Raw genomic sequence first — 22,193 nt, 5'->3', positions numbered from 1 at the left:
CGTAAACAAAAGACCGTCTCTATAGCTATCATCTATCCTCTCAAGGAAATGAGAGGTGCAGAGGCAATAAACTTAGTAAACTTTGCTCCAACTGAAGAGACGAGGAAGATACTAGATCTTGGGAGGCCAGTGATAAAGGCAAAAGTCTACACTTACTACAAGTAAAATGAAATATGTTAAAGGAAAAAGTACCATTTCCTGTTTCAAACTTCTAGAATTTGCTAAAATAATAATCAATGCCAGTAAGAATGTTTTACAAAACAAATATTTTGTTAGAAAGAAATACGGCACATGTAGCCAGAACCAAAAAATGTCAATGCTCTGTCCATTGATAATCCCACTTCTAGGACATAATAGACAAGGTAACTATCAGAATCACACGGAGAAGATCAGAGCCTGGAAGGAAACCTGAGAATTTTTTATTTCACCTTTCTTCATTTCACACAGAAACAAAACTGAAATTCAGAGAGTTCTGGTTTCTCAACGCACACCACTAGTCAATAAACACACAGAGTCAGAAGCTAGATCTAGCTCAGTGTTCTTTTAAAGCTTTAAAAAATGATCTCTGCTAGTAAAGCTTACAACCTGACAATAACATAACATATACACACAAATACAGTTACTTCCAAAATAGATTTCGGGGGATAGGGGGCAGACCCTGCATTTTTACAATTTATAATTTAAGAATTGCGCCGGGCGCGGTGGCTCAAGCCTGTAATCCCAGCACTTTGGGAGGCCGAGACGGGCGGATCACGAGGTCAGGAGATCGAGACCATCCTGGCTAACACTGTGAAACCCCGTCTCTACTAAAAAATAAAAAAAAAAAACTAGCCAGTCGAGGTGGCAGGCGCCTGTAGTCCCAGCTACTCGGGAGGCTGAGGCAGGAGAATGGCGTAAACCCGGGAGGCGGAGCTTGCAGTGAGCTGAGATCCAGCCACTGCACTCCAGCCTGGGCGACAGAGCGAGACTCCGTCTCAAAAAAAAAAAAAAAAAAAAAAAAAAGAATTGCAAAATCTGTCTCCAGTATTCATAACAGGATGTCATTAACCAATCCCCATAGTGGGTTGGACGTCTAGGTTGTTTCCAACTATTTGCTTTTATAATTATCCATTATAATGGTGAAAATTGGAAACAACCTAAATGTCCAATAATACAGGCATTAATTCTCTAAAAAGTGAGTATCAAATAGCCAAAAAAAGACATTAAAGACCCAGAAGTGTTGCTAATTGATCAAAAATACATTAAAGACCATTTCAGGTCAGATGCAGTGGCTCACACCTGTAATTCCAGCACTTTGGGAGGCTGAAGCAGGCAGATCAGTTGAGGCCAGGAGTCTGAGACAAGCCTGGCCAACATGGCAAAACCACATCTCTACTAAAAGTACAAAAATTAGGCTGGGTGCAGTGGCTCATGTCTGTAATCCCAGCACTTTGGGAGGGCAAGGAGGGCAGATCACCTGAGGTCAGGAGTTCAAGACCAGTCTGACCAACATGGTGAAACCCTGTCTCTACTAAAAATACACACACACACACAAACACAAACACATACACACACACACACAAAAGCTAGCCATGGTGGCATGCATCTGTAACCCCAGCTATTCAGGAGGCTGAGGCAGGAGAACTGCTTGAACCCAGGAGACAGAGGTTACAGTAAGCTGAGATAGCACCAACGCACTCCAAGTCTGGGCAACAAGAGTTAGCCTCCATCTCGGGGGGGAAGAAAAGACCATTTTGTCCAATATAAACTCTTTCAAAATATATACTCAAGCACAGAGAAGTTAGAAGCATAGAGATGTCATCAATGATAATTTCAGGAAAGAATTCTAAGGTGATTTTTTTTTGTTATCTCCATTTTATTTTCTTTTTTATTTTTTGGGGACAGAAAATGCTTGCTCTGTCACCCAGGCTGGGGTGCAGTGACGTCATCAGGACTTACTGCAGCCTCGACCTCCCAGGCTCAAGCAATCCTACCTCATTCTCCCAAGTAGCTGAGACTATAGGTGCATGCTACCACGCTGGCCTAATTTTTGTATTCTCGTATTTCTTGCAGAAATGCGGTTTTGCCATGCTGCCCAAGCTGGTCTCAACTGATCTTCCCACCTCGGCCTCCCAGTGTGCTGGGATTACAAGTGTGAGCCATGTGTGCCGGGCCTATGTTTTCTTTTCTATAATGATCATGACCATGGATTTCATGTACCAACATTTTTCTAACAATAATATTTACAAAGCATACTATGAAAAATGTTCAGAGAAAAAGAAGAATACAAAATTGTAAAAATCATATATAACCAGTTTTTTTTTTCTTTTTTTTTAAAGGCAGGAAAGAAACAAAGTAGATTGTCCAGGAAGACAATTACTTCTACTTTGTATTTCTCTGGTGAACTCATTAAAAGTTCCAGGAGTAGAATCACAGGTCCAAGTACCCTGGCTTTAACTTCTGGTTCAGAGAATCCTAACAACTTACATTGTCACCAGCAAGGTCTTTGACTACCTGAATAACTCTCACCTTAAAGCAATTCTCATCTGACATTAGCTGCTCAGCTTTCCGCTGATACGTTGACTCCAGGAGGCTCCTTGAGTTCTGCGTGTTCAGCTGGCCTCCGGTGGCCCCATTATTATTTTCTGCCAGGTAAAGGTCAGTCACCTGCACACAGATCTCATCACTCACGATATGCTGCAGCTAGAATCAAACAAAGGCAAGATGTTAGTGAACACAGAAAACATTTCTCCACTATACAGTCAACGTTCCTTTGACTGATCTAGTCACTCAACTCAAAAAAAGTTTTTTTTTGGGGGGGGGGAGGCTGGCAATTTTAGAAAATTAATCACACAAACCACTGTATCATTTTCTTGAAGAATAATCAAGCCAAGATTTTCAGCCGTATCAGTGGTCCACGGTAAAACTTTCATATCTATTTAAAATAAAAACCATAGAGAACTCAGGATAATTGTACTATTTAAAATTCTAAGGATCTTTAAATAATTTTCTATAGGTCATATTTTTATTGCATTTTAAAATCATTTATAATTTGCTTTCATACATATTTTCTCTCATTTGATCCTCACAACTGCCCTGGGAAGCAGGCTGGAGAGAGTTGGGGACAGTTAGGAGACAAATTTACACAATGCATCAGAAAGATGGCTCACGCCTGTAATCCCAGCACTTTGGGAGGCTGAGGTGGGCCAATCACCTGAGGTCAGGAGTTCAAAACCAGCCTGGCTAATGTGTCGAAACCCCAGCTCTACTAAAAATACACAAATAGCCCGGTGTAATGGCAGGCGCCTGTAATCCCAGCTACTCGGGAGGCTGGGGCAGGAGAATCGCTTGAACCTGATAGTTAGAAGTTGCAGTGAGTCGAGACTGCACCACTGCAAAGCTCACCATGAGCTGGGGTGAGGAAGGGAGCCTTGGAGAATCATGAATGTAATATCTACGTTTATATTCCCAGCCCCACTACAAAGCCTGAAACTCATTAAGTATTTAAGAAATAGCTGCTGAATTATTGCCTGGGGTGCTCAGCTGAAGAAGCAGGGTTGGGACTAAAAGTCAAGGTTCCTGACTCCTATAGCCCAATACTTTTCCAAACACACCACCTATTTTTCTATATCTGATAGAAAGTATAGGGCTTACATTGTACATAATGTTAACTCACTTTCTATACAGGCCAATCATGACTGACTATCCAGTACTTGTGTGACAATCTTAGGAAACTAATGACTAGAAAGTTAAACCTTTCAGAGTTCCCATTCTCATGTCATGCTATTTCTATTTTGAAATAAAAATTCTTCCAAATGAAACTTTACCACCAAAATGACAGAAGTGAAAAATAGATACAAGAAGAAAGCAAAAACATTAATTTCAATATCGATTTGTCTATTTTACTTTAAGATTATCATAAACACCAAGCCATTCTATTTTTAGGAAGACACATTCTTTTTGAAGTGTTAAGAATCACGATAACTATTTATTCTTAACTTTGAGTCCTAAATGACCAGTATGTGTATTAGCAGGTAACTGGACACAGTGCAAGGTCAGACGGGTGACTGAGTGTGGCAGAAAGGGCAGTATCTCCAGCAACTACAGATGGATAAATAAATCACAATGAGTCCAGATAAAGGATTCTGATACAACCATTAAAATAATGCTTATGAGTACTTGATATCATGTGCAAAAGATTAAGATACAGTGTTTTAGAGAGAAAAAAGGTGGAAAAAATAGATGGAAAGCATGACTTCAATCATGCATACAGATGCTTCCACTTTATACTTTTTTTTTTTGTTTTTTTGAGACAGAGTGTCACTCTGTCACCCAGGCTAGAGTGCAGTGGCATCGTGATCTCAGCTCAGTGCAGCCTCAACTTCCTGGGCTCAAGCAACCCTCCCACACCTCAGCCTCTTAAGTAGCTGGGACTACAGGCATGTGCCACCACGCCCAGCTAACTTTTTTGTATTTTCAGAAGAGATGGGGCTTTGCCATGTTGTCCAGTCTGGTCTCAAACTCCTGAGCTCAAGTGATCCACCTGCCTCGGCCTCCCAAACTGTTGGGATTATAGGCGTGAGCCACTGCCTCTACTTTATACATTCTTGTTGAAGTAGATTGTGTTACTGATTCCCCCCACCCCCACACCCTCTTTTTGGATATCTGGCCCCTCCTCGAGTCTTTGGAAAAGGCAGCACTACAATCTAGGGGCAACTACGGAACTCCTACCCCCACTGCTGAGCAGATCAGATTCTCCATCTTGATAACGGAAATGACACAGAGAGTGTTCAATATATTTTTTGAGGAGGAGCATCTGTATGGAAAGGTCCAGTAACACTGGGACCAGGGGTACTGGGAGGGCAAGCCAAAGCCTTAGAGGCTGGAGGAGCCTGGGGCACATGCCGAATGTCCATCTGCAGAGCAAAGCACAAGCATAGAGCCGAAGTCCAGAGTGAAGGCATGCAGGAGAGAAAAATAACCTCCCAGCCCAGTCCTTCCATGGTGTGGTCCTATTTTGAGTTCTGTACTTGAATGTCTGTGAGGTTGCCTGTTGTATTCTTAACACAAATCCCTCTTAAGCCAGTCTACTATAGGTAAGATAAGTGTAATGGCTTGACTTGGCTGGAGTGCAGTGGCGCGATCACGGCTCACTGCAGCCTCAACTTCCTAGGTTCAGATGATCCTCCCACCTTAGCCTCCCGAGTATGCTGGGACTACAGGCATGTGCCACCACGCCCAGCTAATTTTTTTGTATTTTTAAATACAAACAAGGTTTCCCCATGTTGCCCAGGCTGTTCTCCAACTCCTGGACTCAAGATATATGCCTGCCTTAGACTCCCAAAGTGCTGGTATTAGAGGCGTGAGCCTTGACTTTGAAATACATGTTGTACACCACGACCAGCCTTGACTTTGAAATATATGTTGTACATCCAGTCAACAGTGAAATCTGAGGGAACACCAAATAAAAGGAGAATGAGAGAAGAGACACCTCCAATTAAAGGAGTTGGGAAGCTTAAAAATGTTTTAAAAAGTCACTGTAGGCTGGGCACAGTGGCTCATGCCTGTAATTACAACACTTTGAGAGGCCGAAGTAGGTGAACCGCTTGAGCCCGTAAGTTTGAAACCAGCCTGGACAACATGGCAAAACTCCATCTCTACAAAAAATACAATAAATTAGCCAGCGTGGTGACCCCTTTGGTCCCAGCTACTTGGGAGGCTGAGGTGGGAGGTCGAGGCTACAGTGAGCTGAGATCACACCACTGCACTCCAGCCTGGGCAAGAGAGTGAGACCCTGGGTTGAAGAAAAAAAAAAAAAAAAAAGTCACCGTTTTGGGGTTTTCTGGATGAAACCTCTGTTTCCACCGGGGAAAAAAAAAAAAAAACGGGGTGGGGTGGGTGGTGATAGTATTTATTACTGATTCAAAATCATAACCAGATACTTAGAGTAAATAACTATATCTCTTGTTTCAAAAACTAACCCCAGAATTATTAAAAGTTAGTTTTATTGGATTTTTTTTAAAGCTGTGCTGGTGGTATGAAAGACTTTGTTCCTAGCTGAAGGAGCAGCAAGCCTGTAATCAGCAACATAAGCACAGGGTAACTGGAGTCTGTATTTTATATAAATTTCAGGGAAGTTAACGAAGATTAGTCTGAAAAAGTATGACTATGGGTGCCTATGTATCCATCTAATGATTTCTGCCAGTTACCATCCAGACCTCTTATGGGAAGGCCTAATAACTTCTTCAACTTATTGGAAACAACTATTTGACAACTTTCCCCCAGATGTTAAGGTTCATTTATGTGAAGGGCTCTTCCTAAATCCTGCATAGACACTGTGGGAGGAGTGCAAAGGCATGCACCCTTCCAAAACCAAGGCAAAAGCAGGGGTACTTTGCAAATGATTCAATATTTTAGCCCAAGAGAACATTAAGCAACAAGCTCTTTCCTTCTATAGTGGCAGTGTGGACTCTAGAATTAGAAATTGCTTTTTGCAAGTTTTCGCTTAAGTATTTCACTGCCTTTCTGCTGAGCTGTTCTATGGAAGAGGGCTGTAGGTAGCCACGGTGCCCAGGTGGAACACCATGATCCTAAAGCCCTACTTACACAAGGAATCGCAGTGGCCCATGGCCACGTGGTTCAACCAGCCAGCCCAGAAGATCTGCAGATGCAAGCAAAAGCACACCACACTGACCTGCACCCTGCATCTGGACCCATCTGGCCCATGGTAAGGTGTCCCACAGTGAGGTATCACACCAAAGTACAAGCTGGCAGGGGCTTCAGCTTAGAAGAGTTAAGGGTGACCAGCATCCACAAGAGGGTGGAATAAGTCCACCACGTCCCTGCGGGCCAATGTTCAGCACCTGAAGGAGTAAGACTCCAAGCTCAACCTCTTTCCCAGGAAGCTCTTAGCCCGCAAGAAGGGAGACAGTTCCAAAAAACTCAAATCAGCCACCCAGCTGACAGGACCAATAATTCCCATACAGAATGTCTATAAGAAGGAGAAAGTCAGAGCCATCACTAAGAACTTTAAGGTATTTGCCAGTCTTCACATGGCCCACATCAATTTTCAGCTCTTCGGCATATGGGTAAAAAGGGCCAAGGGAGCCACAGAACAGGATGCTGAAAAGGAAAAATGAAGCCCTACTGGGGACTTGCAATATATCAGCGGTAAAGCTGGGTCTCCAAAAAAAGGAAAAAGCAGTTAACCAACAATCTCTCTGGGAGTTCAGAACTCAAGTCCAAGAAGTAGAAATGTGACTATCTGTTAGAAGCTATTTTTCATATCACTGTTGTAAAGAACAACATGTTTACAAGTTCCCAGGGTGCCACAGGAAGAACACACAAAACCAACCACAAATCTATCTTACAGGGAACCACAGATAAGTGAGGTGGGCAGAGTATTGTAAAAGATGTTATGTGAACCATCTTATAAAAATAATTTCAAATATTGAATAATGCAAGTACAGAAGAGTTACCAACACCTTGACCAGGCGCAGTGGCTCGTGTCTATAATGCCAGTGCTTTAAGAGGCCAAGACAGGAGCTCCTGATCACTTGAGACCAGAAGTTCAAGATCAGCCTGGGCAAACCAGTGACACCGTGTCTCTATTTAAAAAAAACAAAAAACAAAACAAAACAAAAAAACAAAAAACTTACCAACACCTATGGAAGAGGCAAGGTTCCACACTGTGTCCTTGCCCATGGCAGGCAAGGTAAGAGATAGACAAGTTGGGCAGGAAGCTGGGGTCAGGACCACTGCCCTCTACAGGTGGCCCACAAGAAAAGATATGGGGTAGGTAGACTCATACACTGCAACTTTGTTAACATGAGAAATCAGGCATCACATTAACCTTCCCTCCTCTCTTCAGAACCTTATGTTCATAAACACTGTTATATGAAAAAGTTGCCTTTCCTTTTCCTTGTCTTTTCTTTGCCTGGCCCATCTCTAGGTAAGGATTTCCTCCCTCACTCACCCTAGCCTCCTCCATGCCCTCACCTGTCTGACAATGCTCTGGATCAGTTTGTCCATGGTAAAGGCAATGTAGGCATGAATGGTGAACATCTCTCTCAGTGAATCTTCATACTGTGATGAGTCTATGTTGCCATCCAGCAGGCTCCGCACCATGTCCAGGAAAGCTGGATAATAATCTTCTACATCAACATCCACTGTGGGAGAGATGGGATAGGTGAGGCCTTACCTTGCTAAGAAAAGACTAGGGATAGAGTACAGGGCAAATCCCATAGCTGGCCTAAATGGCATTTGAAAGTATGAACGCCAGGTATTCAAAATGTACTCACTCATTCCAATGTAAACAGAGATGAATTCTGACAGGTGACTACAATCACCAGCACTATCTATCAGAGAGTGACTCTGCAACTTTAACAGTGGCTTCTAATATTCTGACTGACCATGCTAGGAAGATAGTTCTTTATGGTACTGCTGGGCCATTTTAGCAGAGGAAAGTATCCTAGGGAAGCCAGTCCTTCAAAGAGCTGTTGGCTCCCCTGCTGAGAGAGGAACCTGCTCTCCCAGACTGCACAAGAGCATTCCTCACATGGGTCACTTGCTCATAAAGCTATTTCAATGAAGCATACAGTACAGATGAGAAAAGGCAGACACAGCCATACTCCAGCACTGGGAAACCTCTTGGGAACAGAAAAACAGGAGTGCAAATTAAACCCTTTATGAATAATGAAGTAATCTGCATTTGTCAAAGTCCTTTTGTTTAAAAATGGATTTGCAACATTGTATTTCACAAATTGCATTAAATCGTCTGTACTTACTGCACATGAATCATTTCAACCACTAGCTAGAATAAATCTCATCAGTTGTTACAGACATTTGGCAACTAGCAGAGGGCACAAGGAATGTTAAAGAGTTTTGCCTTTAGCTTACTAAAGACCCATTTATATAAAGTTCAAAAACAGACAAATCTAATCTCTAGTGTTAGAAATCAAGAAAGTGGAAAAAGGATTGGTTATCAGAGTACTGGTTATGTTTCGTTTCTTGAACATAGGTACGTCTAGTCTGTAAAAATTCACTGAGCTTCAAAATTCTGATTTGTATACTTTTCTATATATATATATATATATATATATATATATATGCTGTACCTTGTGTGTGTGTGTGTATATATGTATATATATATATATATATATTTTTTTTTTGTAGAGATGGGGTCTCACTTATTAACCAGGTTGTTCTCAAACTCCTGGCCTCAAGTGATCCTCCCGCATCGGCCTCCCAAAGTGCTGGGATTACAGGTGTGAGCCACTGCACCCGGCCTATACATTGCATTTCAACAAACAGTTGACTAAAACGAAGAGTTACAAAACCAACTATTTGTCACTGACTAATTGGTTACTTGCTAGTCGTGTTTGTGCTGGGGAAAAAATGCTAGGAGCAAAACCGAGTTGTCTCCATTTATCTGAAGTCTGACGAATTCATTAAAAACAGGCAAAACAGGACAATTACTGTTTAAAAGAGGCAACTGGCTTGAGTTTCATCACAGAGTATCACATTGTTTAGGTTCATAGAATAGGTATGGGCTTTAGACTCCAAAATATACCACTGCTATGAAAACTGCTTTTATGCCAGAATGAAGTTTTGAGTCCAAACAAGCTATGGTAAGTGTGAGGGTTGGCATTATCAGACAAGACAATACTACGTAAAGCCTCAAACCAGGTTAAGTCCATGGCCAAGCCAGGAATAAGCCATTTTATTTCTAATTTCTACCCAAGTAGATTGAATCACCACAATGAGGTCTAAAATTTATCTTTTTCAAGCTAGGACTAGTCCAGATAAAAGCTTTCACAACTTCCAGTGTCATTAGCTCCTCAACACATAGAAGGCTAGGGCCATATCTGAGCTTCCTACATCAGCAACACTTTTAAAAAAAGAAAAGAGGCCGGGCGCGGTGGCTCAAGCCTGTAATCCCAGCACTCTGGGAGGCCGAGACGGGCGGATCACGAGGTCAGGAGATCGAGACCATCCTGGCTAACACGGTGAAACCCCGTCTCTACTAAAAAATACAAAAAACTACCCGGGCGAGATGGCGGGCACCTGTAGTCCCAGCTACTTGGGAGGCTGAGGCAGGAGAATGGCGTGAACCTGGGAGGCGGAGCTTGCAGTGAGCTGAGATCCGGCCACTGCACTCCAGCCTGGGCAGCAGAGCGAGACTCCGCCTCAAAAAAAAAAAGAAAAGATACACTCCTCAGATGGACTATTTCCTTAAGAGCCCAGAAGAAATCCTTCATGAAAAAGCTTTTGGCTCACAGCTCAAGTACTTAATTTATGAAGTGAACTGGAAGCAGGCAGTACAAAATTACATAAAGCACATGACAGCGTCCTGAACCCTCACTTACTTTTCTTTTCCTGGGTTCTACATATGTATCCCTGTCTTGCCTGTTCTCCATGTCTCACATCACCTCTTGAGTTCCAGTCTCCTTTGCATAAATTATTTCTACATATTAGGAATGAGCCATAAACCCTACTGGTTAAATGGAAGTCCTGCCCAAAAATATGAGAAAATTCTGTTTTAAGCACTAGGAATTTATGTTCTGTCATGGATTGAAATTGTGACAGTTTAGTCTCTATCTGTACTTTGAAACAGCTGGCAGTAACCCAGAAATCTGCCATTTGACAAATTAACAGTGATACCCTCTTCCCTGGTATGTCCACAATACCAATCACTGACCAAGTGTCCATGATCTAAGCCCTGTGTAGGATACTTTGCACAAAGCAACAGCACAAGGCAACTAGCATCTCCATTTTTCAGATAAACAGATTCAGAGAGTTTAACCAACTACACAGACTCTAAGGCCTGTGCTCTATTAATAAAAGAAGCAGTCCCAAGTCTAGGTAGCTCTAAAGTCCTCAACCTCACACATCCTCTGTAAATCAGAGGTCTCAGCACTCACTAGGTTCTTTGAGACGTAGCTGAATGGCAGGGCTGTCACTCTTGTCTCGCTTTATGCCCAGCACTTCCCGTTCCCATTCTCTCTCTCGGTTTTCTTCTTCAATTTGTCGTTCGGCTTGGGAACAAATCCGTAGCAGCCTCAGGCAGAGAATCTGGTGCAGTCGCATAAAAATATACCAGTTGTTATTGACATAGAAGAGGTTGTATACTTCATCCATTCCTCTTAATTTTTGAGCTGCTGTGTTACTAAACAGTAACTTGGACTTAGGGGGACTGCTCCCAACACCATTGTGCTTCTTAACTGCCCCTGTGGCTTCATCTACATCCATCTCTTCTTCTTCCTCTTCCTCCACATCTGAGAGATCACCTCTTTGGGCAAAGAGCAAATCTGGAATAAAATGATGCATGATTTGTTTTATCTTATACTTGTCCTCCTTCTGAATGCCTGTCTGCCTCTTCACATGGTGGATAATCAGAGCAGCAGCATCTTCCAGTATTTGTTTGTCTTCATACGCAAGTGAGAGGTGTGGGCCAACAGGTACACCAGCATTCTCCTCTGTAGCCTGCTCTTGCCTCTGATGGGACAGAGACACAAAAATATTCTGTGAGGTGTCTACAGCGACAACATGCCTACGAGACCACACCAGCCATACATCTCATTATCAACTACAGTGTCTATATTTTTCTAATAAAAAACTTAGGACCTGGGGTTGGGAGCGGTGGCTCACACCTATAATCCCAGCACTTTGGTAGGCCAAGGAAGGCGATCACTTGAGGTCAGGAGTTTGAGATTAGCCTGGCCAACATGGTGAAACCCCATTTCTACTAAAAATAACAAAATTAGCTGAACATGGTGGTGGGTGCCTGTAATCCCAGCCGTCGGGATGCTAAGGCAGGAGAATCACTTGAACCCATGAGGCAAAGGTTGCAGCATGCCGAGATCATACTACTGCACTTCAGCCTGGGCAACAGAGTGAGACTCTGTCTCCAAACAAAAAACAAAAACAAAACTTAGGGCCGAACCGTAACAATAATTTTTGTCCCTCTTCCAGAAACAAATAGGTAATGATGGAGATGTGGTTTGATGTCAAAATACAGGTACCTTCTATACACCAGTGACTTACAGGGCGAGTGGGACAGAACTGGAGCCATCTTTTTCTTTTTTTTTTTTTTTTGACAGGGTCTCGCTCTGTCACTTAGGCTGGAGTGCAGTGGAGCAATCCTGGTTCACTATAACCTCCATCTCCCAGGTTCAAGCCATTCTCATGCTTCAGCCTCCTGCATAGCTGGGATTACAGAAGTGTGCCACCATGCCAGGCTAATTTTTGTATTTTTGTTAGAGATGAGGTTTCACCATGTCCCCAGGCTGGTTTCAAACTCCTGGCCTCAAGTGATCTGCCCACCTCAGCCTCCCAAAATGATGGGATTATAGGCGGGAGCCATTGTGCCCAGCGGGACTATCTTTCAAAATTCTGGACTAGTATTTATATAGAGGATATGATATAAGGTCTGGGATTTACTTTACTTCTGGGGTGGGGGTATGGAAGGTGACAAAGTAACATCAGCAAAATATGGAGGATTAAGTTTATTTATTTTATTGATTTTGAGATGTCTTGCTCTGTCACCCAGACTAGAGTGCAGTGGCATGTTCTCAGCTTATTGCATCCTCTGCCTCCTGGGTTCAAGACATTCCCCCACCTCAGCCTCCTGAGTAGCTGGGACTACAGGTGCACACCACCATGCCCGGCTAATTTTTGTATTTTTAGTAGAGACGGGGTTTCATCATGTTGGCAGGGTTGGTCTCTTAACTCCTGACCTCAGGTGATCCGCCCGCCTCGGCCTCCCAAAGTGCTGTGATTACAGACGTGAGCCACTGTCCCCGGCCTGATTTGAGTTCACATAAGAGCTCATTTTACTATTTTTAAAATTCAGGATCACCCCCTCCAGGAATTCCCAATTGCACTGCATTTATGTTTCTATCCATCAGCTAAAACTGAGCCCATGGAAACCAGAATTGATTGCTTATTCATCTCTGATCCTAGCTCCTAGTACTATTTATAGTTCTAGTAGGCATGCTGAATAAGCAAGGATTACAAAGAGTTTGGTGGTCAATGACAAGTTTTGAAGCTGTAGTAAGGAGAGAAGGGACTATATGAATACAAGGTATTGTTTGAGGGAAACAGGCAGTGAGAGAAGTGGAAAATGGAGGCAGGAGGTATAAGTTGAAACCAGGATAGTAAACTAGGAAACTAGTCAAATAGCTTAGGTATAAAGGTAAAGTTTAGATTTAAAATAGTAGAATGAGGAATAGAAAAGGCTATGCCAGCTATAAAGCAAGAATCAACAGGTCTTAGAGAGTCTCACCTGCATTTAACAAAGGTAATTTCCAGAAATCAAAGCTGTGCTAAACATAGACTAGAGTCCTCTCACAGATGTAGAAAACCCCAGCTCACCTCATCATAGATACTCTCAATCTCATTGAGTAAGCTCTTAGACCTCAGGACCTTTGTGTCATTCTGTTTAAAGTTGATCCCCTGGTGGTCCAGCGACTTCAAGTAGTATTTCTCATTTTGTTCTCGCCATACTTTGTTAAAGCCTCGCTGAGCTTCTCGCCATTCTTCCTCTTTCATCTTCAACCTAGTGAAGTGGGAAGGGATGGAAACAACACATGGGAATTCAGAGGGTTCAGAAGAAAGAAATTTGCCAGGTTTACTTTCGTTCAAGAAAAGTCAAAGCCATATTAGGTCTGTCAAAATTATTGGCAACTTGGGATGTTATCAAACCAGTCTCGAACTCTGTTTCATGAGGAAATTACTTATCCAAGACTTATTTTGGGGAAATGAGTTATCTCAAAGTCAAATAATTTACCTAGAATGGTTACTTATCAAACAGCATTCCAGGGAATACCTTTGAGATGTAAATATTCCTTGCAAAAAGAGTTCTTGTTTCTCTGCTGTAGGACTTTGTAAAATGTTCACAATGCTAATAGAAACACAAAAGTCCAAGAGCAGAGAACTTGCACAGTTATGTTCCTCTGGATACAGTCTGGAAAGTTCTGATCAGAACTGCTTCTAATAACCCAGAAGAGAGCAGACTAAGACAAAAAAACAGCACTAAAACTGAAGAATAACCTATATTTCAAAAGCCAGAAGTTAAATACTACAGGCAAGAAGAAGAAACCATCAATCTGTGCCAGCTCTTGAGGGGAAGATGAGGGAGGACAAATAAAATCTGGGTATTTGTGAACTGTGCAGCAAATAAGAATTAGTTTTTACCAGATGATACTGAGAGAACCAAGCTCCTAACAAAGGATTCACAGTGTGGTCAATAATGACATGGGGCTGGGCATGGTGTAGCTAGTGCCTGTAATGCCAGGACTTTGGGAAGGCCAAGGCAGGAGGGTTGCTTGAGCCCAGAAGTTAGAGGCCAGCCTGGGAAACATAGCAAGACCTTATCTCTATTAAAAAAAAATAAATAAATAAATAAATAAATAAAAATTAGCTGGGTGTGGTGGTGTACTCCTGTAGTCCCAGCTATTCAGGAGGCTAAGGTGGGAGGATCACCTGAGCCTGGGAAGGTGCGGCTGCAGTAAGCTGTGTTCTTACTACTGCACTCCAGCCTGGGTGAAAGAGTGATATCTTGTCCCAAACAAACAAAAAAACCACAAAGATGTTAACAACAGTTAGTCCTGAGTGTGGCAGGAACATGGGTGGTAATTATCTTCTTTTCTGTATTTTAAAATACTCCCCCAGGGTTGGGGAGAAAGAGAGGTCTCATGGGACAACCAGGTTGAAAATGAGAGCCTTATTTAATGGGACACTGAACCAGTAATGAAGTACACACTAAAGCACTAAGGGCACATTTGCTCAGGTACCTTTTAAGGACAATCGGAACAGCAATGGAGGGATTCTTTCTCAGACCATCAATGATGTCAGCTGCTTTATCAGCATATATCCTCTGGAGTGCTTTTCTATGGATGACTTCTGATGTGCCCCCAAGGGTGTTGTCCAAGCGAAATTTGGCTTGTTCCTCAGCAGACAAGCGGGAAAGCTTCTTCTGTATTGCTTCCAGAACCCGGATTGTTGCCAGATTGGTCTCTAAAACTACATCAAGCTGAAGAGGAAGACAAAGAAGGGTATGCTCAGGACCCAAATCAGAAGAGAATAGAGTAGTGATTAGAAAAATAAGGTAGGAAGTTAAACTCCTTGGATCTGAATCCTGGTTCTGCCCTACTAGCTACGTAAGACTGTTTCTTTATCAGCAAAATAGGGATAACAGCACCTATTACTCTCACAAGCCTGTTTCTGGATTAAATTACACAATCCACATAAAGTATTCAGCACAATACCTGGCACATAAGAACCACAGGATGAAGCTGGATAAACGGTAGTTATCACCACCACCACCTGCACTGTGTGCTTTGCTTAAGACTACTGATCTTAGACCAGAGGAACCTAACAGGAGATGATGACTTTACTGATACTTTTCCCTGAACTTTCCTGAATTGCTAAGATCCGTTATGAACAAACAATAACAATCAAAACAATACCAAAAGACGGCTCTGTCTTGAGAGTTTTTTTTTATTTAACTTGAAATATTTAAATATATTCAAATACTAAAATACTCAATAGCCTTGTTCCACATCCAGTAATAATAAGAGCAGTGACTATCATACCCTAAGGAGTTCACTGTTGTATCTGCGGGTAATGATTTAAATTCTTATCGGACTCCTGGCAACCTTTGAGTCTACTTTTTCCTTAGCTTAAAATAAGGTTCTCTAAATGAAAAACAGAAAATGAAGTAAATGAACAGTCTACAACCAAATGTTTGCAGAGGTGTTCCCTAAATTTTCTTGTTTTGGAAATGTGGTCATCATTTTGTCAATATTTCTGGCCCCTCTTGCTCTCCAATTACCGACAAAAAATGGACTAACTTCCTGGCTCCCTTATGATTGGATAGGGTCATGTAACTAGTTCTGACAAATGAGTTGTTATGAGTTGAGAAGAAGTCATGTTTATCACTTCTAGGCTGGAGCATTTAAAGGTGTCAGATCCTTCTGAGATCTCTTTTCCTCCTAATGACTAGCAACAATCATAATGGTGGCAATCCCTTGGCCTGAATCCCCAAGTGATTCTGATATGCCAAATCCCCTGCTAAATATCAATGTACATGTAGAATGATTAGAAATTAAACCCACTGGCTTTACAAGTCACTCAGATATGGGAGCTGTCTGTACTGAAGCATTACTAACCTATCTTGATTGGTAAAGCATGTTCCTTCAAACCAGCTCATCCCACCAAATCTTAAACACATGCTTACTCCACTTCTTTCATCTTTGCCCTCGTAGTCATAAATGGGAAATGAAGTTGCCTCTCATTTGGAGGCATACCAGTTGAGAGGGAATAGGAACATTCTGTCAAAAACAGACACCAAGCTCTGCTAATTCATCAGCTAACCTTACTAAACATAAGTAACAAAGAAATGCTTTTTTTTTTTTTGAGACAGAGTCTCACTGTGTAGCCCAGGCTGGAGTGCAGTGGCGTGATCTCGACCTCAGCTCACTGCAAACTCCGCCTCCCGGGTTCACGCCATTCTCCTGCCTCAGCCTCCTGAGTAGCTGGGACTACAGGCGCCCGCCACCGCGCCTGGCTAATTTTTTGTATTTTTAGTAGAGACGGGGTTTCACCGTGGTCTCGATCTCCTGACCTCGTGATCCGCCCACCTCGGCCTCCCAAAGTGCTGGGATTACAAGCGTGAGCCACCGTGCCCAGCTGAAATGCCTTCTTTAGCTTGATAACACTCCCTATGGAAGTTAACATCTGTCATGATTTAGTTTTCTGCAAATAGGTGCAACTCCTTATAAATGCTGGGGCAAAGATGGCCAACCACCTGCCAGTGGCCAGGCAGCACGTGGCTCTTAATTAAAAACACACCAGAAACAGCTGAAGCAAGTGTGAGGAGGGAAAGCTGGCAAAGAGCTAAAAGAGTACTTAAAAACAAACAAACAAACAAACAAACAAACAAAAAAACACAGTAAGATACCTATCCATACAAATAAGCACAGCCAGTCAATTTAATGTAATAGATACACTAAATAGGATACATGTCATTTTACCTCTTTAGACAAACCAGACTTCCCTTTTTTAAAATGATAATGTAAACCAGACATATAAACACATTGGGGATTTTGAGCCCACTTTCAGTAGTCCCCCTCCTGATATAGGTGGTATGGGGCCCTCTACCACCTCATTTATTCACTCCACTCTTCCCTTCCTAACTACTTCAAAATAAAGTTCCTGGGACAGGCGCAGTGGCTCACAGTTGTAGTCCCAGCACTTTGGGAGACCAAGGCAGGTGAGTCACTTGAGGTCAGGAGTTCCAGACCAGCCTGGCCAACATGGTGAAACCTGTCTCCACTAACAATACAAAAAAAATTAGCCGGGTGTAGTGGCGTGCACCTGTAGTTCCAGCTACCTGGGAGGCTGAGGCAGGATAATGGCTTAAACTCGTGAGGCAGAGGTTGCAGTGAGCCGAGATCACACCACTGCACTCCAGCCCGGGTGACAGAGCAATACTCTGTCTTTAAAAAAAAAAAAAAAAAAAAAAAGGCCGGGCGCAGTGGCTCAAGCCTGTAATCCCAGTACTTTGGGAGGCCGAGATGGGCGGATCACAAGGTCGAGATCGAGACCATCCTGGCTAATACGGTGAAACCCCGTCTCTACTAAAGAATACAAAAAACTAGCCGGGCGACGAGGCGGGCGCCTGTAGTCCCAGCTACTTGGGAGGCGGAGGCAGGAGAATGGCGTAAACCTGGGAGGTGGAGCTTGCAGTGAGCTGAGATCCGGCCACCGCACTCCAGCCTGGGCGACAGAGCCAGACTCTGTCTCAAAAAAAAAAAAAAAAAAAAAAAAAAAGGCCCTAATTTAACCTTCTTTCAAAAGGAGCCAATCAGGCCAGGTATGGTGGCTCACGTCTGTAATCCCAGCACTTTGGGAGGCCAGGATGGGAAGATCACTTGGGCCCAAGAGTTTGAGACCAGCCTGGGTAATGCAGTAAAACACTATCTCTATAAAAAACAAAAAATTAGCCGCAGGGGGTGGGAGGCAAGGGGAGGGAGAGTATTAGGACAAATACATAATGCATGTGGGGCTTAAAACCTAGATGACGAGTTGATAGGTGCAGCAACCCCCATGGCACATGTATATCTATGTAACAAACCTGCACGTTCTGCACATGTATCCCAGAATTTAAAGTTTAAAAAAAAAAAAAAAAATTAGCCAGGCATGGCAGTACATGCCTGTAGTCCCAGCAACTTGGTGGTGGGTAGGGGTGGGGGTCTGAGTGGGAGGGTCACACTTGAGCCTGGAAGGTTGAGGCTGCAATGAACTGTGATTGTGCCACTGCACTGTAGCCTGGGCAACAGAATGAGACCCTGTCTCAAAAAAACAAAACAAAACAAAGCAATCAATACCAGAAACATGAAAGAAAAATTCCAGTTCTCATAACACAGCTGGTTTACTAACCATGGCAAGATACTTGCTAAGGGTAATGATACATACAGATCTTAAATAATTTAAAAAGTTTCAAGAAAGTACTATAAACCTTAGGATACTGATTTTCTTCACCATGTAAAACACAATGATCTTAAAATGCCATGCAAAATCAAAAGAACTATTATTCAGCCATCAATGGACAATTTCAGTTAAAAGGGCTAGCTAAAGTGGCCTAGATAAGTCACATTTACCATAAAACATGTACTAATATATTTGACCAATGTACAAAGCATGGAAAGTACCATAACAAGCATTTACCACAGAAGAATGTGAGCCTCTGGCTCTTCCATCTTAATACCCCTCAGAGACAGGTATTAAGATAGTCTTTCACTGAGCATCTCCCATATCCCCCAACTTCAAATGCCAAAGAAGCTTGTACCTCAAAGCGCTCATCTTCACAACGATAAATATGTTCTTCATATTGAGTCTTCTTGGAACTCACAAAGGTGGAGTCCTCAGACCACGAAGGGAAGGAAACCCAGGTATCATTTAAAACCTTTGGGTAGAAGAAGAGAGACTGAAACAAAAGCCTAAAACAGCTTTCTGGTGATTAAGCATTCTCAATAAAAAGACAAAACTCTAGCGGAGAAATAGGCAACTAACATTACTTCACAAATTTCACCTTTAGCAAGTTTACAAAAAGGTATTAGTAAGAAAAGTGTTCTGAATATAAGTGGAAATATAATTCCAGTGCTTTGGGAGGATGAAGCAGGAAGATCACTTGAGCGCAGGAGGAGTGACCCCATGTTTACAAAACTAAAAACTTCTAGTTTTATATTTTTAGCTGGGTGTGAAGGCATGTGTAAGTCCCAGGTACTTGGGAGGATCATTTGAGCCCAGTAGGTTGAGGCGCTATGAGCACTCCAGCCTGGGTGACAAAACGAAATCCTGTCTCAAAAACAAACAAAAAAGTAGAAAACATTTTTTTTAAAAAAAGGACTAAAAGGGTTCTTAATTTCATTATTCATATAAATTCTCAATCCTTGGTACCACAACTCCCTTCCGAAAAAAGCTGAGGACCCAGGGCTGATCCTTGCTAGGGAAGGCCTTACCTCTTTACAGAGAGGAGTCCTTCCTGTACACTTGGGCTGCTGGTAACTCTTTGGTAAGGCTCGATAGCTGGAGCCCAATCGTTTACAAGAAGCATAATCTATCTCCATAGCAATGCCCTCTGTGGCTCGTTCCTTTGGATAAGTTTCCAGATGTACAGACTCCTTATAGCCCAGAAAGTTTTTAAACCAATTAAACAACTCAGGGAATTTCCTGAAGAATCAAACCAAAAAGTGACAAGCAATTAGGGGCATGATGCAGTTATCCTGAGGTATGACTACTACCATCTGGTTTTGGATCAGAAATCTGCTACCAGGGACAAATTATTTCCTGCCTAAGAAGAACTGCTTCTGACCATTTGGTTTCCCCTTTTTCTAATAAAATACTCTCAGATCAGTTAAAGTGGTGATAAAAGAGTTGTACCGAAACCAGGCAAAATAACAAACCATTCTTTTGATCAAGAATATTGCTTTAGGCTGGGTGCAGTGGCTCACGTCTATAATCCCAGCACTTTGGGAGGCCGAGGTGGGCGGATCACGAGGTCAGATCAAGATCATCCTGGCTAACATGGTGAAACCCCGTCTCTAATAAAAATACAAAAAATTAGCCAGGTGTGATGGCGGTCGCCTGTAGTCCCAGGTACTCGGGAGGCGGAGGTAGGAGAATGGTGTGAAACTGAGAGGCGGAGCTTGCAGTGAGCCGAGATCGCGCCACTGCTCTCCAGCCTGGGTGACAGAGCGAGACTCCATCTCAAAAAAAAAAAAGAAAAAGAAGATTGCTTTAATGTTCACATAATTCTTAGGCTGTCAAATATAGTAAAGATTCCAGGCTTGGCGTGGTGGCTCATGCCTGTAATCCCAGCACTTTGGGAGGCCGAGGCAGGTGGATCACCTGAGGTCAGGAGTTCTATACCAGTCTGGCCAACATGGTAAAACCCCCATCTCTACTAAAAAAAAATACAAAAATTAGCCGGGCGTGTGGTGACAGTAGCTTGAAGTAGGAGAACCGCTTGAACCCAGGAGGCAGAAGTTGTAGTGAGCCAAGATTGCGCCATCACACTCTAGCCTGGGGAACAAGAGTGAGACTTCATCTCAAAAAAAAAAAAAAAAAAAAAAAGAAAGAAATAATAATAATAATAATAATAATAATTTTTTAAAAAATTCCAGAACTCTGGGAGAGATTTTTCTTGATAAACATCCAGCACTGGTCAGAAGATCAGGAAACCACTAGTCTTGGCCATTAGTCAATAAATACTTAATGCCCTCGCTATTTTCTCATCTCTAGAGCTGGACTAGAAGACTTCTCAGGACTCTTTTGGCACTCACATTTGAGCCAACTGACCTATCTCAAGTAAATTAACTTTGCCTATCACATACTCTCACAAATCAAATATCACCTGGCCTCATATCATGAATCAGGGCTGAGCCCCTCACTTCACTTACCCCAGGAAAGGAGAGACTAGTTGCACAAGCTCAGCACGAGAGATCACCTCCTGGTTAAAAATAACAAGACAGCGCAGGAAATTTTCATAGGCTTCTGCACTCCGAAGAGCCTTTCGGACCTTATGGAGACAACAGGAAGAAAAACAGTTTTTGTTTTTCTTAAAGTGGGGAATTGAAAAGGGCCTTGCTCTGTCGCCCAGGAAGGAGTGCAGTGGTGTAATCTCAGCTCACTGCAGCCTCCCACCCTCAACCTCCCAAGGAACTGGGACTACAGGTGTGAGCCACCACGCCTGGCTAATTTCTAAATTTTTTGTAGAGATGAGGTCATATATTGCCCAGGCTGTCCTGTCATTCGTTTTTAAAAATTGGGGAAATCTGTGGCTGGGCGTGGTGGCTCATGCCTATAATCCCAGTGCTTTGGGAGGCCAAGGTGGGTGGATCACTGGAGGCCAGGACTTCGAGACCAGACTGGACAACATGCGGAAACCCTGTCTCTACTAAAAATACAAAAATTAGCCAGGCATGATGGCACATGCCTCTAATTCCAGGTACTCGGGTGGCTGAGTGAAACATGAGAATCACTTGAACCTGGGAGGCAGAGGTTGCAGCAAGCTGGGATAATGCCACTGTACTCCATCCAGCGTGGGTGACAGAGCAAGACTCTGTCTTATAAGTAAAAAAATAAAATAAAAATGGGAAATTTGAACTGATATTTTATGATGCTAAGTAATCAATGTTAGTTTTTTTAGATGTGACAATGATTATGTTTGCAAAAAGGAGTTTTCTTTGGTTTTGTTTTGTTTTTTAAACGCAGTGCAGCTCTGTTGCTCAGGCTGAAGTGCAGTCGTGCAATCTCAGCTCACTGTAACCTCTGCCTCCTGGGTTCAACCAATTCTCCTGCCTCAGCCTCCCAAGTAGCTGGGATTACAGGCATGTGCTGCTACACCCAGCTAATTTTTGTATTTTTAGTAGAGACGAGGTTTCACCATATTGGCCAGGGTAGTCTCAAACTCCTGACCGTAAGTGATCCACCCATCTTCGCCTCCCAAACTGCTGGGATTATAGGCATGAGCCACCGTACCTGGCCACAAAAAGGAGTCATTTTTAAAAGAAACTTACTAAAATATGCATGGATGAAATAATATATCTGCGATTTGTCTCCAAATAAACTGGGATGGGTGGGAATATATATGAAACAAACACATCGGCTAGGATTGGGAACTGCTAAAGCTGGATGGTCGGTACGTG

At 42.7% G+C, this 22,193-nt stretch overlaps 1 protein-coding gene and 1 pseudogene across 2 annotated transcripts in view; one reads left to right on the top strand and one right to left on the bottom strand.

Annotated features, from left to right (window-relative positions):
• SIN3A (SIN3 transcription regulator family member A) overlaps nt 1–22,193 on the bottom strand; it is a 90,985-nt gene that overhangs the window by 13,133 nt on the left and 55,659 nt on the right. For both annotated transcript variants that reach the window (XM_030931704.1, XM_030931703.1), the window contains exons 10-17: nt 20,946–21,064; nt 19,506–19,716; nt 18,833–18,949; nt 14,775–15,013; nt 13,354–13,537; nt 10,902–11,475; nt 7,978–8,147; nt 2,509–2,682 (exon numbers count right to left, since the gene is read on the bottom strand). In XM_030931704.1, coding sequence (XP_030787564.1) covers nt 2,509–2,682; nt 7,978–8,147; nt 10,902–11,475; nt 13,354–13,537; nt 14,775–15,013; nt 18,833–18,949; nt 19,506–19,716; nt 20,946–21,064 — 1,788 coding nt within the window. The remainder of the gene's footprint in view (nt 1–2,508; nt 2,683–7,977; nt 8,148–10,901; nt 11,476–13,353; nt 13,538–14,774; nt 15,014–18,832; nt 18,950–19,505; nt 19,717–20,945; nt 21,065–22,193) is intronic.
• Nucleotides 6,564–7,118, top strand: LOC104676997 (annotated as a pseudogene).

The sequence above is a fragment of the Rhinopithecus roxellana genome, chromosome 5 (assembly GCF_007565055.1).
Source record: "Rhinopithecus roxellana isolate Shanxi Qingling chromosome 5, ASM756505v1, whole genome shotgun sequence".
Taxonomy (NCBI): domain Eukaryota; kingdom Metazoa; phylum Chordata; class Mammalia; order Primates; family Cercopithecidae; genus Rhinopithecus; species Rhinopithecus roxellana.
The sequence above is the reverse complement of the archived record's forward strand: the minus strand, read 5'-3'. Positions and strand labels throughout refer to the sequence as shown.